The 17924-nt window shown below is 38.1% G+C and overlaps 2 protein-coding genes across 2 annotated transcripts; one reads left to right on the top strand and one right to left on the bottom strand.

The window, feature by feature from the left end:
• Nucleotides 1-355: 355 nt before the first annotated feature.
• Nucleotides 356-4535, bottom strand: ccnb1 (cyclin B1). Its single transcript, XM_023289614.2, has 10 exons — nt 4378-4535; nt 4008-4136; nt 3167-3265; nt 2885-3073; nt 2627-2785; nt 2294-2530; nt 2066-2206; nt 1339-1449; nt 1094-1194; nt 356-561 (listed from the first exon to the last, which is right to left on the bottom strand). The coding sequence occupies exons 1-10, from the start codon at nt 4396-4398 to the stop codon at nt 498-500; spliced, it is 1251 nt and encodes a 416-aa protein (XP_023145382.2). The 5' UTR covers nt 4399-4535; the 3' UTR covers nt 356-497.
• A 3090-nt stretch (nt 4536-7625) lies between these two features.
• zfand5b (zinc finger, AN1-type domain 5b) lies at nt 7626-16585 on the top strand. The gene is made up of 6 exons (XM_023289636.3): nt 7626-7953; nt 11362-11546; nt 11673-11829; nt 12641-12744; nt 13667-13795; nt 14994-16585. The coding sequence occupies exons 2-6, from the start codon at nt 11390-11392 to the stop codon at nt 15140-15142; spliced, it is 696 nt and encodes a 231-aa protein (XP_023145404.1). The 5' UTR covers nt 7626-7953; nt 11362-11389; the 3' UTR covers nt 15143-16585.
• The last annotated feature ends 1339 nt before the right edge of the window (nt 16586-17924 follow it).

Raw genomic sequence — 17924 nt, forward strand, 5'->3', positions numbered from 1 at the left:
CTACCATAACTAAGGTGTGCAAAAATGCATTCAAAGAATGACAAACACCATTATAAGGTATCTTGTTGTATTAATGCACAAAAATACAACTAATGTGTCAGAGTTAAATTTTAATGCCTTCTCCAATTTGTCAGCTGAGTTTAAAGAACTTTGTATGAAAGTTAAATATCACAACCTCAAGACAGCGCTTGTCTTGCTCAATACACTTTCCCCATTTAGATTAAAGGCTGACATCCAGGAGAGTCACCTCAACCTCAATGCCTTCATGGATTTGTGCCAACATGACTGGAAGTGACTCAGAACTGGTCTTCCAGCAGCCTCTAGTGGTGCTCAGAATCAATGACAAGTGAGCAACTTTTTCTGGTGAAAACCATTTAATAGAAGCTTTAAGAACAAGACATTTAAGAAAGTAAAAATCATTTTAAAAAGTATTGCTGTACATATTCACTTCCACACACAAGAAAAGAATCCCATCAAAAGAAAAAGACTTAAAAGTGTCATCTGTCCACAGGACCCTTGTACACGATCGACCATTTTGAAATCCTGCCACAAGTTTCAGACCTGCAACATTTGGGAGCAGTTAAAGCAATAAAATGACTTTTAAAAAGCTGGATTGTGCATCTTCTGTGACTCTGGTGAATTTAGTGTGATAACATTGAGTTGGGATATTTAAACGGTGCTCAAGGATAGTATTTTTAAAGTTCAGTCGGCTACCAAATGGTGCATCAACAGTTGTAAACAATGAAAGGAAGCAAACTAGCTGCAGAAAACAAGACGTGTTATTACAGTAATCAGTGGTAGCCGACTGAATCTCCCAGCTAAATGCAGACAAACAGGATAAGGACCTTCAAAAACAACAAAGAAAAAGTTTCTGCAGCCTTATTGAACTGAACTGCCATTTTGTGTAGCTAGCCTTAATGTGGAAGACAACCAGAGATTAAAAGTTATTGCATCCTTTGAAAAATTCTCCCTAAAATACACAACAAATCACTGACATGGTCCTTGGTTCACAGATTGTTCAGTCGTGGTAGAAAGTTTAAGTTACATCTGTACAAAAATCAGCACATGGTGCCAAAGTTATTCGTCGACTCACTGAGTGAGCTGCTTCGCAAGATCCTTCACCACCGAGGACTTGAGCTGCGAGATGGTGGCGATTCTCATCTGCTTCGAGGTCGAGTATTTGCCTTTGATGGCCTGCAGGAAGGACAAACTGCTGTTAGAAGTCTGTCAATTAAGCCAGTTGGTGAGGCTGAAATTAAAGCTGACTGGAGCTTAGAGTCCACCGATGAGATAATACAGCAGGTAGGTGGAAGATCACAGGAAGGTTAAACGACTCACCATGTGCTTAGTCAGACCGTCATTCACTCTGACGACATTCTTGGCAATGTGAGCCATAACAGGAATCAAACTCTCTGCTGTGTAGTCCATGTAGTGCTGCAGTGTGGCGTCCTGGAAAACATTAAGAGCGACATTTCAAACCTCAGCAAGTCCCCTACTAGGTTCAGTACATTTAATGCACCAATTATACACACTATTTACTATATTCCATCTTTATGATAATTTTTGTATCAAAATGACCGTTTTTCTTTCATGGTCGCTACATTTAAATATTTTAAGCATGCACACTCCTTTTTAAACCAAGTAAAATAGCTTTAAGAGTCCAATACAAGTCATATAATGCAGTTTTCCTCTTGCCACAAAGTGATCACATTTGCCATCTTCTGTTTTTATTATCAAAAACTCAACTTAATTCATGGGGTTCCCATTTTAAAGATTTTACCCCATATTTTGCTCAAAAGGTCATCTGCACTTTTGAGCAGCAACCCATTCTTTGCAACAAACAGCTTAATAGACAAACTGTTTGGTAATGCTGATATAGCCAAATGCATTTTATCAGTACGTGCTAAAAACTGATGCAATTGAGAGGAAATACCCCAATCAGGAGCAGCCATTTTGTGTGCACCTCCTTTGCCATGAATGCCTTACATCTTAATTTTGCCCTAAAACCCAGAATCAACTAAACTTTAAGCGTTTAGAATTGCACTTCAAACTTCTCTACACTGACCCATTCGCCTGCATCCAAAACCTTGAGCGTAAGCGCCAAAGCAGCACTCGCCACCATGGAAGGTGGGAAATGAGCCATCTCATAGTCGACCATGGTGAGCTCCAGGAGGTACTTTGCCAGGGTGTGTTGCTCAGCTGTAACCTGAAGAAAGAGGCAGCAGAATTAATGCCACCTGCAGTAATGTGCAGCACAAACTCACAAAAATGGAACCAAGATGTCGATACAAACCTCATAAATCTTTGAGGCCCGTCTGAGGAACTGCAGGGGAAGAGGACGGCCCAGTTTGAACTTCAGCACCCGCAGGATGGTCATCTCCATGTCTCGGATCTGGGCGGTGGTGTAGGCCCTGTCGGTCACGTAGGCGAAGTCGGAGATCTCTGGGGGATACATCTCCTCGTACTTGGAGGCGAGAAACATGGCCGTCACACCAACCAGCTGCAGCTGCTTCTTGGGGACTGGGTGGTCCTGTTGGAGGCAAAATCAGAGGCAAGTTTTAGAGACGGGGTTTCACAGGAGGCTCAGAAGGTAGGAGAAGCTGCATTTCTCATGGGAATTGCTCACCTGAAGAAAGCGATCGATGATTCCTACAGTCATGTACATCGTCTCCTGCAGCAGACGGAACTTCAAATTCACCTGCACCAGCCAGTCGATGAGGATGGCTCGCATGTTTCCAGTCACCTCCTGACCCTTCAGATAAGTGGGTCTGATGTTCTGCTCGATCTGATTAGAAAGGAAAATGGGTTACAACCAGAAAAAGCTAAAGAAAACAAATGAACATTCTTAGAAATAATCATTTTTGGTGTTACTTAATCCACTTGCCTCAAGCTGACGGAGATACTTGTAGATGTCCTTCACGTAGTCGCTGCAGAGCATCGGGTTGTCGTGATCCTCTGCATCTACATCCCTGACGGCGGTGTGAAGCATAACATCTGAAAACGCCTGACAGAGCTCAGCAGGCTCACAGCCAGAAGTCTCCATCGGGGTGGGTGATGCTGGTTCAGGTACAACCTGGAACAGTGGAGATACAAACATGTGTTCAAGCAAACAGATGCACCACAGCCAGCAGTAAACTGATCACCTAACAGGGTGTTTGTAGCTCACCTGCACCTCAGGCTCAGGAACCACGACAGGTTTCGGCGGTTCGGCTTTCTCAACTTTGGCGGCGACTTTGGTCTTCTTGGTAGCTTCCGTCTTGACATTCTAAAAGAAGGGGGTTTCATTTCAGAGCTTAAAATATAAGCAAAAACAGCTCCATAAGGATTAATCCTTCAATCCAACTAAACCCAGTAGATCTTGTTTAAGATTTGACCATTTCTCCAGTAGTTTGAAGTTGCAGGTCAATGAATGTCTGACAAAAATGGTTTTAAAAGTTCCCCTTGGGTTCTAAACAGAGCAGCAGCTATATTAACAAAGCTATTCCATCCATAAAATATCAAAATGTGGAAAAATGTCTAAAATAGCATCCTCAAATTTCTTGGTTTTTGTCACAACCCTAAAATGTTCTGGTTACTGGTACGAAAGGACAAAACAAGCTAGAGAATGGTCAAATTAAATAAACTAGAATGAGAATTTTGACTTGAATATTTACTTTCAACATTCGGCAATTGATTTTATCTTCTAAATGTTGCAATTCTACTTCTGAAATGTGCAAAAAGGGCGTTTTGTTCCACCATTTAACCTTTGTGCAGACAGCCATAGATAACAGCATTGCTATCTGCCCAGCTGCTTAAATGCAAAAACATGCTGAGCTACTGGAAATGAACTGGTACATTTTCACTTTCACACATCTTTAGAAATCTGGAGGCCTTGAATGAGGAAAAACTACGGATTACTTTGCATTTAGGGTTTTCACTTGTGTCATTAAACTAAACTAATCTGCATCCAAGGCTTATCCACACACAAACACTATAGTTTTTAATAGAAAAGTTATTTTTATACCTACCTTTTTCTGTACTTCTTTATTTGCTGCGATGTTTCCAATTTCTCCCAGGGCGGCCCGAGGCTTCTGTGCGGGCCCGGCCACCGAGCAGGCCTTTCCGGCGAGCTCATTCCTGGTAGAAGCCAAGCGGTTCTGCAGAAACACAAAGAAAAATTAAATAAAGCTGCATGCTGCTAATTCACATTAAAATAATGCTCTTTTACTCGAATTATAGTACAGCTGTAAGAAAGGCAATCATTCAGCGACACACGAGGGAATTTAACACTACTAATATATTTAAGAATAATCCGATAAAGACACATTAAATCATAATATATTTCAATGACTAACTATTTAAACATTATATAAATAAATTAAAGTTAAAAATACTCACTCTAGTCACTCGAAGAGCCATTTCAAAGTGTGCGTTGCTCCCACAAAGCAAAGGAAGAGTCGTAATGGTGAATGCTGCGGTGTACTTTTTTAGATTCAGCGTCTTGGTTTAAATCCTCGCTGGCTTCAAGCTCATTGGCTGCTCTCTGAATTCTCCGAGCGTCTGATTGGTTGAGCGCATCTGCTTCGAATGCGTTCCCCGGACAACCAGCGGTCACATGACTCGCATTCTCTTCGTTCACTTCCGTCTCCGGTCGCGTCCTTCTAATTTTTATTTTTTTTTTTTTAAATCTTTTTCTATTTTTAATAAACAATAGATAAAATACATTACATTTTAGCTGTTTATATGTGGTATGTCAAATAAAAATTTAATTAAATTAAAAAAACTAAAATAAATGACGCGTTTATAATCGTCTGACAGAGTTTCATGCAGTTTATGAGCGTTTTGATAAGCAGTACTCTAATAACTGACCAGGACTGCCTCCCTAAATTTATGCAAACAGTGATATAAAATCTCAGCGCCAAGTACTTTTTCTTATTTTCAATTTTTAACTCGTTTGTAATCAAATAATAAGGTAAAAATACTGCATTCCTATTTGTTTCCTGCAAAGAACGCATTTGTTCTTACCAGTCTTTACCAATGATTGGTATCAAGAATTTTTTGGAGGCATTTTGACAAAAAAAAAAACAAAAAAAACCCACAACTTGACCATTACATGGGACAAGAGTATGTTGAAATAAGACAAAAGTATATGTAGACTAGTACTTGAACAGATATAGACTTTCCATAAACATAATGTCTTTCTTTCTTCCTTTCTTACTAACACGTGACTACAGAGCAACACAATATTTTTAGATCATGAATTTCACAGTTTACTGTATTATATAAAGGCCTAGAGAGGAATAGGCATTGCAGATAAAGTTAGGCTGTGAATGCTGTGGCATGTGGCAGTAGTCAATGACGCACTTGTCACTATTAAAATAACATTTAAACGGAATAAGGTCTGTATCTAAGGCAACTAAAACTTAAATGATCAGGTTTTAAAATGCCCATAAGGTGTCCCTAGTTTCACCATGAACCCTGTGACTCTAGCATGAAATATGAGTAGTGTTCTGTGAGCTCCCTGAACCTTGGGTGTTTTGATTCCTTAGACTATGCATCTGAGACTATAGATTTAAATGCTGTATGAATAGCTCCAGAACAAAATAGTTGTTTGTTTATTTGTTTTTACAAAAGTAAGAATATGAATACTGATACATGGCCAATAGATTTGGATCAGTTGATCTTAGTTATTTATTTGGAGTGTTGTGTTAGGCGACTTTATGGCAGAACTTTCCCCCTCCATCAGTACCTGCATGTCTTCATGTCTTCCTGAGAAATAATTTTTGAAAATCTAAACTCAGAATTAGCTTTTGCCACTCAGTCGACAGTAGGTTTTTCAAGAAAAATAAGAAGCACGTTACAAGTCAAATCAACAGCAACTGTGGCATATACAAGGAATTATACAAATTATAAAAATATTTACAGTGTGCAAGAATTCTTTACATATATTTCTATAGAAATCTCACTGTGTAAAAAGATGCAACTTCAGTCGTAGAAGGTGAAAGCCACGGGAGATCCATCCTACTCGACTATATAATTCCTCCCCCTTCTGCAATGAGGGATGCGTGATCTCATTCAGTGTCATGTTCAATATTATCACACTTTCCTATATCTTCTGCAATTTTTTTTTTTTTTATCAGGTGCAATAGTTTACACTTGTTCAGAGAATATAAACCTAGCAGGGCTCTTAGATCCAAGGACTCAGGTAAGCTAAAGGCCAGAGTCCAGACTAAACATGGAGAAGCAGCATTTAGCTGTTCTGCTGCAAACAAGTGGAACAAACTGCCAGTGGAGATTAAAATTTCACCAAATGTAAACACTTTTAAATCCAGGTTTAAAACATTTCTTTTCTCATGTGCCTATGCATGAAATCTGCATGATATTGTTTAACTGTCTGCATCTCACTGTAATGCTCCTAATGTTTTATGAAAAGCACTTTGAATTGTCTTGGACACGAAGGGTGCAATACAAATAAACTTGAAAAAATCATCATTGTCAAGTGCAATACGTCTGTTTGCTTTCAATTCACCTTCTGGTTATCTATCTGTTTCTTGTTATTTAATTTACAGTTTACATTTTGTACTGATGTTAGTTTCATTCAGGAAAAAAATCAACCAAAATCCAGTGAAATATTTATTTATTTATTTATTATTTATTTATTGTTATGATTTGTTTATTTATTTATTAATTACTTATTATTACTTTGTACTGATGTTATTTTATTTTTATTTATTTTTTATTATTATTTATTACTTGTTATTATTTCATACTTATGTTTATTTATTTATTTTAATTGTTATTATTTTTAGACACTATTCCTTGCATCCACTTAGACACTTCTGCATTTTGTGTTCTTTTTTATTATTATTATTTCTGTTTAATTACTAACCTCTCTGTAACTGTTTATATTTCACTAACCCTTTGTTTCTTGTACTCTGGCAAAACAATTTCCTCCAGGATCTCATTTTATCTTCCTTAATTTACAGTTTGCAGTTTGTACTTATGTTACTGTATTTATTTTTTCATTATGTATTTTATTTATTTATATACTATTTATACTTTTTATTGAATTTTTTAAACACACTATTCCTTGGCATCCACTTAGACATTTTATACACTTACACATTTTTCATTTTGTTCTTTGTATTCTTTTTTTAAAAAATGGATTTCTATTTAATTTCTAACTTCTCTGTAAATTTCACCAACCTTTGCTTATTGTCCTCTGGCAAAACTATTTCTTATCTTATCTTATCTTATCTTATCTTATCTTATCTTATCTTATCTTATCTTATCTTATCTTATCTTACTTTATCTTATCTTATCTTATCTTATCTTATCTTATCTTATCTTATCTTATCTTATCTTATCTTATCTTATCTTATCTTATCTTATCTTATCTTATCTTATCTTATCTTACTGTGCTTTTATTTCGTGTAATGCCTAGTCAAAGCTTGGTACTTGAGGTAAAAAAAAAACAACCTGGGTGACCCCGGAGCTTACGAGGCGCCTTTGAAGGCAACGTTTCCTTTCCAAGTTGTTTTCTCGGATTCACCCACATCACCTCTTATTGGCTGCACTACATTTAATGAGGCAACAACAGGATCTGACTGCGTGGTGGAAGCTGGAGAGGAACTGGCTCCCGTAAAGCCCCTGGAAATCTTCGGTGGCGGCGCTCCAGCTCCGCGGCCTTCCAAGCGCAGGATCACAGTTTCCGTGACGTCCGCCGGCGACAGAGAGGACGTAAACGCAGCACGTAAAACAAAACAGATGGCAGCAGGAGGACGTCAGCCGAGCAGCTAGCAGCCCGAGGCGGACGGGTGCCCACACATTTCCCCGAGAAGACCGAGGAGAAGAGACACTAGCGACCACTCTCCTAGACGGCCCTAGTTAGTTAGCTCCCAGATTAAACAGGTTATTCAGTCAATTGGGAAAAAAAAACTCTCCTGAAAAATCGACGTTTCTTTGACAAAGAAGGTAAGTAGTTAACCGTAGCCAGCAAGCTTACGTGGTTGTTTGGGAAGTTAGCACTGAAAACTACTAAAAACTCTCTTGAAGGCACCTTTTCTGAACCAAACAGTCACGACATTGGTGTAAAATTACCCCAGTTAACTAGCGAGGATTTAAAAAAATACTCCACTTTGTTAACTTAACACGTGTCGACGAAAAGTTTTCTTCACCAACTACGTGATTATACATTAAATTACTTTAAATTTCCCCACAGGGTAACATCTACTGATTACCCCTAAGATTAACTTTAATATATTTGTCGTTTCAATCTGTCTGAAAATAGAGAAATCTATATTTTACTTGGCTAATGTTAATCTGCTAGCAGCTCTTCCAGTATCTATGTAAGTTTACTGCATCCTGTTGGCTAACTTACGCTGAGGTTTTTTTTTTTTAAACTTTTGTTTATTTTGTTAGCTTAACCGTTTTAGTAATCCTTTTATTTCTCGTTTGAATACACATAAAGCCACTTATTTGTCGGTTAATGTTGTTGTGTGTAGCTCTAATGGGCTACGGAACTAAAACAAAGACAAAGCAAACAACCGTGCTAACAGTGGTGTTTTAACTAGCCCCTAGCATGCTAACATTAAAGGGAATCGGCTAGCTGTGGCTAACTAGCTTACAAGCAGTTGGACCAAACCGCAGGATCTGAGGTTTAATTGTGTGTGTCTTAACTAATATTTGAAACTTTTCAAACACGACTCGATTATAAAAATGTCCATGCTAACGTGGGATTGAGTTTTCGAGCGTTAAACGTTAGCAGGCAGACATTAGCTTGCTAGCATGACTCAGTGGATTTGTAGAAGTAACACGGCGATGGCCCGATGTTTGTCAGGAAGCAACCGAGGACTGTAGCTCAGATGGGTGATAGTGGTTAGTAGCTTGACTAAACAAAGAGTAGGGAAGTTGCTCTTGTTATTTATGGCATCTAACTTTAAGGTGATGTTAGCCAGGTTGCTAGTTAGTAGCACTAATGAACACTTCTGGGTTGTGGACTGATTTTGCCTTTTGTCTCTGTGATAAACGTGCTTGACTCGGTCTACAGGTGTTGTGGTGATTTGTGTACAAATTTCAGGATCTGTTCTGCCTTCCTGTTTATTCCGCCAAACTTTGTGGGCTTTGGCTGCCTTGTTAATGCTTCCTCACAAGGAGAAACTTGCTCCGACTAGGATACACATCTTGGCACGACACCAGCCCTGACTGCAAGACTCCTGAGGTTGTCTATAAATAGACGTGTTCACAGCCTTACTGTATTGAGGTAACTCGTGAGTGTGTGTGTGCCTTTGAGATCAGTGTCACATTGCGCTCCTGTGACAGTGGAAAGCAGTCATCCACAGGTCCATGTGAGCCCAGAGCTGCATGCAGCACTGCAGTCTGCAGGCTCGCACACGTGAAGCTGCAGATTGCAGTGGTGTTGTATTGACAGTTTTGGGGAGAGGAGGAAGACTCTGATGCAATTCACCGAAACCTGAACCTTGGTGGCGTAAATATTTCCCTTTTTGATTCCCGCCATATTCTGACAAAGGCTATAAACAGCTTCTGCGACCCTTAAGCAATATCACCACCACTTCCTTTAGAGATGCAAGGCTGATGCAACTTCATGTTTACATGACTTGCTGTCCTTGGACTTTGAGTAAACAGCATTTGTGCCAGGGTTTGGGAAACTTTGTTCTTTACACATACGTCTTTAAGAGGCACATTTTTGATGCTAAATGTTGAAATTTCTACTTACCATATGAGTAATGCTGACACTGGTGCTGTTTTGATACATTTTTCAGTGTCGGACTCCCTTTGAGTGTGAAGAGTGAAAATTTGTGCTTATTTTAACCAAATCTTGACTGTTTTAGAAACGCCAGTCGCCCAAATGTCTTATCAGCGCCTGTCTTTGTGAGCAAAGCTCAAAGAGGCTGCCTTTATTTGCCGCTAAATACCAGAATAGGTTGCAACATGACCCTCGAACTATTATCCTGTGACTGACATTCCATGCAGGCCGTGACACCGGACGGAGCTATCCCATTTGATTATAAAAGAAGAGATGTGGCTTAAATCACTCCAAAAAAAGTTGACCTTCAGTAGCATTATTATGTCACATATAGTATATTGATTGTAGGGGTAAGAATGAACTTCTCTTGACCACAAATCTGAGCAGACATTTGATGCTAAGTTTGTGTGCAATTATTAGTCATTTGTGCCATTAACGTATTTTACTTTTTTGTAGTTTCATAGCTTAAATGACAGAAATCTCATCGTTCTGGTAGGTTGTTGATACAGCTGAACATTTTTTATGATGTAGTGTTTAAATTTAATCTATATTGATCATGTTTAATTATCTATTTTAGATAAAGACGCGATGAATAAAAGTTGAATATGTCTAATAAGGAAAGCCACCAGTTGGGGTGATAAGAGACCAACTTTGTGCCAATGCAACCTAAACTTTGAGTTTTTGTTGTGTGCTTTTGTGGCAGTTTGCATCTAATGCAAGTGAAACTATTTCTTATTGTATTGATTAAGAGTCTACCGGTGGTGCATATTGTTCAGGACTAATAGTGGACTGTCTGGGCTTTTTTCCTTCAGCTGCTGAAGGATTAACTGGGTGGAGAGAGTGGCTTTTGTCAGTGAGGATCAGTGATTTCCGGCTGTGTAAATTGGAATATAATGTGTTTATTACAGTATGTAGCACAACAGCTAATCAGATGTAATCATGTTAATAGCTGATAATGATTACAAGCTAACGAATGATAATTTGGCTCATATCATGGTATGAGGATGTTGAGTGAAGTTAAACCAGAGTTGAGTGCGATTTAGCAAAAAAAAATCTCCAGTTCAAGCAAAAGTAGGAATGTTTTGCTTGAGAAAAGGCGATTTATTGACTATCACAGAAGTTGTCAAGTCATCAGACTGATAGTGTCTGCTCTCAGCCAGGGTTATTGATCATCTTCACAGTGTCTGAATAGTTTCTGAGCGAGTGTACGTTTTTTTCTTCCTTTTTCCTGCTCAGTGGTGTTGAAAGTAATTCTTTCTGGAGCTATATTTATACTTTCTTCAGGTCACTTTTTCCAGATAGATAGATGCTTTATTTATTCACTTTATTCAGCAGCTTACATACAATAAAAAAGGCAGGTTAGTAACAACATTATTCACATTAAAGGTTTGTATATACTCTAAAAGACACACTCTACAATACTCTAAATAAAATAACTTCTAAATTTAATATCTATAGAAATACTCAATGCAAACCCAAAAGTCAGTGTACAGTATTTGCACATTTCAAGGCAGAGTGATTTAAAATGATTCAGTCAGGTAGTGAAGAAAAACAGTTGTGTGGTAAACTATGCTAATAGCTGTGCTAACGGTGTGTGTCTTTGTTTGTGTCGCCAGGTCAGCTCACCAGGTTGCAGACAAAGCTATGGCCCAGGAGACCAATCAGAGCCCGGTTCCTATGCTCTGTGCCACCGGCTGTGGTTTCTATGGCAACCCCAGGACTAATGGCATGTGCTCTGTGTGCCACAAGGAGCACCTATCGAGACAGAACAATGGAGGAGTCAGTTCTCTGAGTGCCGTGGGTGAGACCTGCTGTGCCTGTCACAGTTTACTTTCTTTCTTTGTTTCCTCCAGCTGCCCGGCTTTTGTCTCCGGAGTCTGACTGTGACGTGCTTTGTGATTTTTTTTTTTTCTTCTCCTCCCCTCAGGCAGCAGCAGCAGCCCCACAGCTGAGGCTTCCGCCATCCAGAGGTTAGAGGCCACGTTGAATAATGCCGCGGCCGCTGCAGTCGCTGCTGCAGAGGTGGCAGCTGAGGCCGCCGCCGCCGCCTCGGCCGAAGCTGCTGCCGTCACCGAGGCTCTCAGGTGAGCAGGAATTATACAGTAGGATTCAGTTCTCAAAACATAAATTGAGTGCACAATATGCCTGACATTTAAGGGATGAGTGCTTTTCCTAGCATGGCATCTTAAGAAAACATGAGCAAACATCAACATTTGTAAAGTTTATGGCATTAAAAAGTGACTTTTCTCAACTCATAAACATCTCTATTGTAAAGATACAAGGGTTTTCTAATCATCAATGAGTCTTTCAACACCATTAGCTAACACAGTGCAGCATTAGAACACTGGAGTGATGGTTGCTGGAAATGTTCCTCTGTATTTTATGTAACCTTTATTTTACTAGGTAAGTTAGTTGAGAACTAGTTCTAATTTTCGATAACGACCTGATCAAGAAGCGGCAGACAACAAGATGAACAGCTGGTTACATATACAGCAAATCAGACAGTATTACAAAAACAAAATAAAGTCTTTTAAAAAACAGAAAGGCTAAAAAAGACTTTTAAGAAATAGAAAGGCTTAAGCAGGTGCAGTGGTCTTGAAGTGTTTCTCTCGCTGATTTTTTTTTTAATGACAAGAGTGATATGTACCCCAATGTAGATATTCTTTTAAAAATCAGCCATTTCCAGCTAGAACAGTCATTTACCACATTAACAATGTCTACACTGTATTTCTGATTAATTTAATGAAAAAAATGCTTTTCTTTCAAAAATAACAAGATTTCTAAGTGACCCCAAACTTTTGAATGGTAGTGTGTACATATATACAAAAAATGGGGTTGTGTAACTGTTGCAACATTAATCTTCTTACTTATTGTGTTTTCCTTCCTTTTTTTAAGTGGAATTTCAACTACCATATCAGTAACACAGCAGATGACAGAGATGAGTCTGTCCTCTGAGGAGAAAGAAGCATCAGGAAGCAAAGTAGAGCTCACAGAGCCAGGTGGGGACCAGTTACTTATTACTGACACTGGTAGTTATTGATTGTACACTGAGTTCACTGGGCGCATCTGTGCATTATAATGCAATAAAAGCTAATGATATAGTCAGCTTTTTCTGTCATTTAACCGTAATACGAGAAGAAAATGTTTCTACTAAGGTATATTTTACTTTAATATGTCTAGTTGTATGTTATCATTGAGAACAAAGTTATCGGTCGGTGTGCAGAACTGTTTTATGGCACTGTCGCTGTGAAAAAATACCTTTATGTGACAGATATTAAATTCTCTGTCAAACGCAGCCACTTTTATTGTCATTTTAACTCTGTTTCTTGCTATTATTTTTGGTGTAATGATTCAATGAATGTGCCTTATTGCAATATATATTTGTGTTACGTTCTAAACTTGTTTTTTTTAATCACAGACGCTGTTATTTATTGATTTTGTGTAGTTAAATTACTAGTACTGGGTGCAACTTTGCAGTATAATGCAGTCCTGTGAGAAATATTGTGACGCTAACGGTATAATCAAATTTTTCTCATGTTTCACCATGAAATGAGAAAAAAATTGTTTCTACTGACGCAAAAATAACTTCAATATGTCTAATTGTATGTAATCATTGATAGCAAAGTTATGTATCAGTGTGCTGAGCAGTTTCTTTTTTCATTATGAAAAATTAGCTTTATGTGACAGATAAAACAATCACTTTATTGTTGTTTTAACATTTTATCGCTGTTATTTTAAGCGTAAAGGTTAGAAAAATGTGCCGTATTGCAAAAAATGTCCACTTTGCATTGTAAACATACACAAAAAGAGCTTGTAGTCTAAGAAATGCCTTGTGTTTTTTACTGACGGATGTGTAATACTTCAGTTTGATGAGTAAGACGGACATTTCAGCAAGTGAAATGCTTTTTCTCTGTGTTCCAGTGGTGACTCAGCCCACCATCTCAACCCCTCACCCCTCCACTGCTGGCAGTGAAGAGTCCAAATCCCCAGAGCCCCCGAAGCCCAAGAAGAACCGCTGCTTTATGTGCCGCAAGAAGGTTGGCCTTACAGGTAAGAGACGGCACTGATCACCGGTTTAATGTCGTCGGAGTAAAGTTTGAGCCTCTGTGTTCTGAGAAGTTTAAACTCAGGTTTTCAGACGGGAATGTTTACTGTGGTTGGACTCCAGTCTGCATCCTAATTGCTCTGAGTTGCTGCTATGTGGCGATTAAATCTGGACAAACTAGAACGATTTCAGCAAAGTATATCTCATAGACCTACAGCAGAACAGTGAATACGCTTTATAAGCTCTACAATGGCTGATTTTACTGGAAAAATGGCAGTTGTATCACTACATCTACTGCAAGAAAGAACAGAAATGAAATAGGAAGACAGCGTTCAGGGTTAATATTGGTGTTGATTTCAGATTTCCCAGAAGTTGAGGGTGTGTTGGAGCCATAACATTTTCATGAGAGTAGGGATCGACTTATATGGGGTTTTTAGGGCCAATTCTGCTTATCAGTAATGGAGAAACACCGGCATTTTGAAACGATGTACATTAGACATAATGTTTTAACAGCATGTGACACCAGAGAACCCGTCATTCATAACTAGATTTCTACATTAATAAGGGTGACTATGACTGAATATGTAAAATAGAAATAGGAGAGATTAAATTAGGACCCTCTTGACTGAGATTCATCAGTTTGTCTGCTGCTGCTCTTCTCTATTTAATGTATCTTTCGCTGTTTTCTCACTTTAATTTCCCTCTAAAGTCCAGATCTTAATTTATTATTGTTTTCTAGACTCTGTTTCAGGTTCATTTGTGGCTGCCTTCTAACTTAGCCATTAGCATAGCTTTAGCCACTGTGAGAAAAGCTAATTTCCTGGTTTCTTGTTCAGTTTTTATGCTTGAGAGACATTTCTGAGACCACAGAGTGATTAAAAACAGACAGGAGGCTGCATCACACCTGAAGTATTTAATTTATTAATAATGGATCAGTGAAAATCATTCTATCCATAGTTATATCACTATTTATGCAACACATAAAGAGCCAAAATGAAATGAAAATAAAATCATTCAGGGTTAATATTAGTGTTGATTTTAGATTTCCCAGAAGTGGAGGGTATGTTGGAGCCATAATAGCATTTTCATGAGAGGTTCAAATGAAAATATTGATGTATTTCTTGTCAGTGTGACAGTTTGTCTACCTCCAGGGGATGTGTTGTCGGTTTTCATTAGATTTTTTTTCCGTCTGCTGCGTCTCAGGTTTTGACTGCCGCTGTGGGAATCTGTTCTGCGGACTCCACCGTTACTCCGATAAGCACAACTGTCCGTACGACTACAAAGCCGAAGCTGCCGCCAAGATCCGCAAAGAGAACCCCGTCGTGGTGGCCGACAAGATCCAGAGAATATGAAGAGGACTTTGAACACTGAGAGGCTTTCAGAAGTGGACTTGAGCCCAACCTTCTCCTTGAAGGGCCTGTTTTTGTTTTCCGTTCCTTTGTTACACATTCAGGACTTTTTCCCTCCACAGTGCATGAAAAGTTCACATCCATTTTCAGCTTTCATTCTTGTTTGTGTGTGAGTTTGTTATTTTTTTGCAGGGTTGTGTTGAACAAAGAAATACTGTATGAGAGGATGAAGGTGACGGGAGGCGAAGGAAAAAAAAAGATGAGTCTGTTTCCTCCTGAAATCGCTTGAGCTCTGTTTGGAAAAAGGGGCTCGGACTTTCGGAGCCTGTTTGAAAACTGTTCCTGCTGACGGTGAAATCTCGGCCGTGCTTGCTCTCTGCTGGCTTGAGTAGCAAAAATAATGGATATCTTGCTTTTTTTGTGTGTGTTTGACCTCAACTCCTGGAGGTTTTGAATCGATCTGAAAATGCTTCTCTGTGCCACCAGAATCACACAGCTCAGACTTGTTGCTAGACTCTAAGGAAAAAGCCTTTTTTTTTGCTGATTTTCTGACTTTCTCCTCTGCCATTGATGACGCTGTGGCTCTCTGCTCTGGATGGACCGCCTGTGGACTCCCGTGTTCTTTATCTTTTCGGTCTTTTAAACCGTCCACCGAGGATACACGTCGCCCGGCTGTTTTCCAACATTATTTTGCTTTTATTTTGTTCTCCAGAGAAGTGGCGTGTTGTTGTACAATGAGTAGCCTTCGGAAGGGTTTAGCTCCACTAACATGTTCGTCTTTTACTTCACTATTGAATGTTTTCTTCTATTTTTAATGTGACTTTGATGAATCCGCGGCGTTGGGAGCGCTGCGTACCGGTGAATGAATATCATACGAGGCTAAACGGTTGTGTGCTGCCGCGACTTAGTGAGACCAGTAGTTTATTAATAATTTTATCCATTTTTTTTTGTTGATTTTCTTTCTCTTTTTTTCCTTTTTTTGTTTTGGTCTGGCTGCTTAATCTGTGTGTTTTTGTTTTTTTACCCTTTAGTTATACAAGTTTGTACAAACCTCTTTATTTATATACTGCAGTGCGCGTAATCTTCCAATAAAACAGAATAAATTGTACGACGTAAATAAATTATGTTCACAAATATACCATAAGGGATCCATGGCCCTTCATCTGATGCCGCCGTCTTCCCATTCAGTCGGAACTGTTAGCTTGGGTATACAAATGATTCAAATATCCTGAGAAAAATGCACATAGAGGAGACAAAATATTAGTGTTTAATGTACATTTTTCTGCCAATTGTTGGAATATTTCTTGTCTGCTTTACTTCTCTTCCATGGATGAGTTTTGTTACTGATCTCTTTCTTTTTAAAGCTCCGCTGGTCATTGATTAAACTCAAAAATTCAACTCTGTATCAAATTTGCACAATTATAAAGTTTTTCAATGAGAAAGATCCTTCTTAAATAGGATTTTTTCTTTATTATTGTTACATATGAATCCCTAGAAATTTGAATCTGTATTCTTGAGGCTTGAATTGCTCAACCGTGGTGTTTCTCTCATGATGTCTCTTTTTGTGTAAAGAACATTACATAAAAAACGCTATTTTGATGTATTAACTTGGTAAAAAAAAAACTCTCACTGGATGGGATCTTGAAATGATTTGCAACAGATAAAATAAGATAAGCCTTTATTGATCCAACAACAGGAGGATTTGTAGCATTACAGCAGTAGAAGAGATCATGCAAATGTGTTGGAACATCAGTAGAAAATGAAAACATACACAAGTATTGCTGTACAGATGTTGTATGTGGACATTCAGATGTTGCACAGCTTCCTCTGGATGTGGAAAATTCCATTATTGCACAAATAGGAAGAAAACGAAAGAGAAAACATTCTTCTAAATAACTCAAAAAAGAAACACTACATACACTACTGTTTAAAAGTTTGGGGTCGCTTAGAAATGTCTATTTTTGAAAGAAAAGCTTTTTTTGTGAAAATAACATTAAATGAATCAAAGAAAACAAGAAAAACTGGAGGGTCATTGATGGATGATGATGCTCAAAGTATGATAATGCCACCTCTATGCTTGACCGTAGCTACGCTAAGTACGCTAAGCTAAGTTTGGGGTCACTTAGAAATGTCCTTATTTTTGAAAGAAAAGCAGTTTTTATTCAATGAAGATAACATTAAATGAATCAGAAATCCAGTCTAAAATTTACCCCAATTCTGGAAAAACTAACCAGGTTTTTGAATGGAATTTTTGATTGGAATGAAAAAAGGTTTGTACAAATGTTGATCATTAGGGAAATATAGTGAAAATCTTTTTTAAAAAATCAAAATCCAAAATTCGCTGGATTTTGGTTGATTTTTTTGTGAATGTTTTTAAAGAAAATACTACAAATTTTAATGATATATATGTAATCACTTTAGACGTTTTCAGGATTTTTTTAGAAGATTTTTACTAATTTTTGGAAAATATTTACAAGAATTTTTCTTGCCAAATTCGGGGGATTTTTATTTTTTTTTTAAATAAAAAAACTTTTAAGGGAAACTTTTAAGGAATTATTGGAATTTTCTTCCTGAAGGTTTTGCAAATTTTCAGAAATTTGGGGAATTTTTTTGCAGAATTTTCAAATTTTTTTTCGACAAGAAATCTATTTTTTGGTGCCTGTAAATGAAGACAGCAGGAGGGTTAAATAAAATCTACCATAATACAACAGTTGCACTGCACCACAGGAGTGTCAGAGGACCGTCTGTATTCATTTAAAAGCTGAGCGTTTACCTGATGCATAAA

The sequence above is a fragment of the Amphiprion ocellaris genome, chromosome 17, assembly GCF_022539595.1.
Source record: "Amphiprion ocellaris isolate individual 3 ecotype Okinawa chromosome 17, ASM2253959v1, whole genome shotgun sequence".
NCBI classification, from domain to species: domain Eukaryota; kingdom Metazoa; phylum Chordata; class Actinopteri; family Pomacentridae; genus Amphiprion; species Amphiprion ocellaris.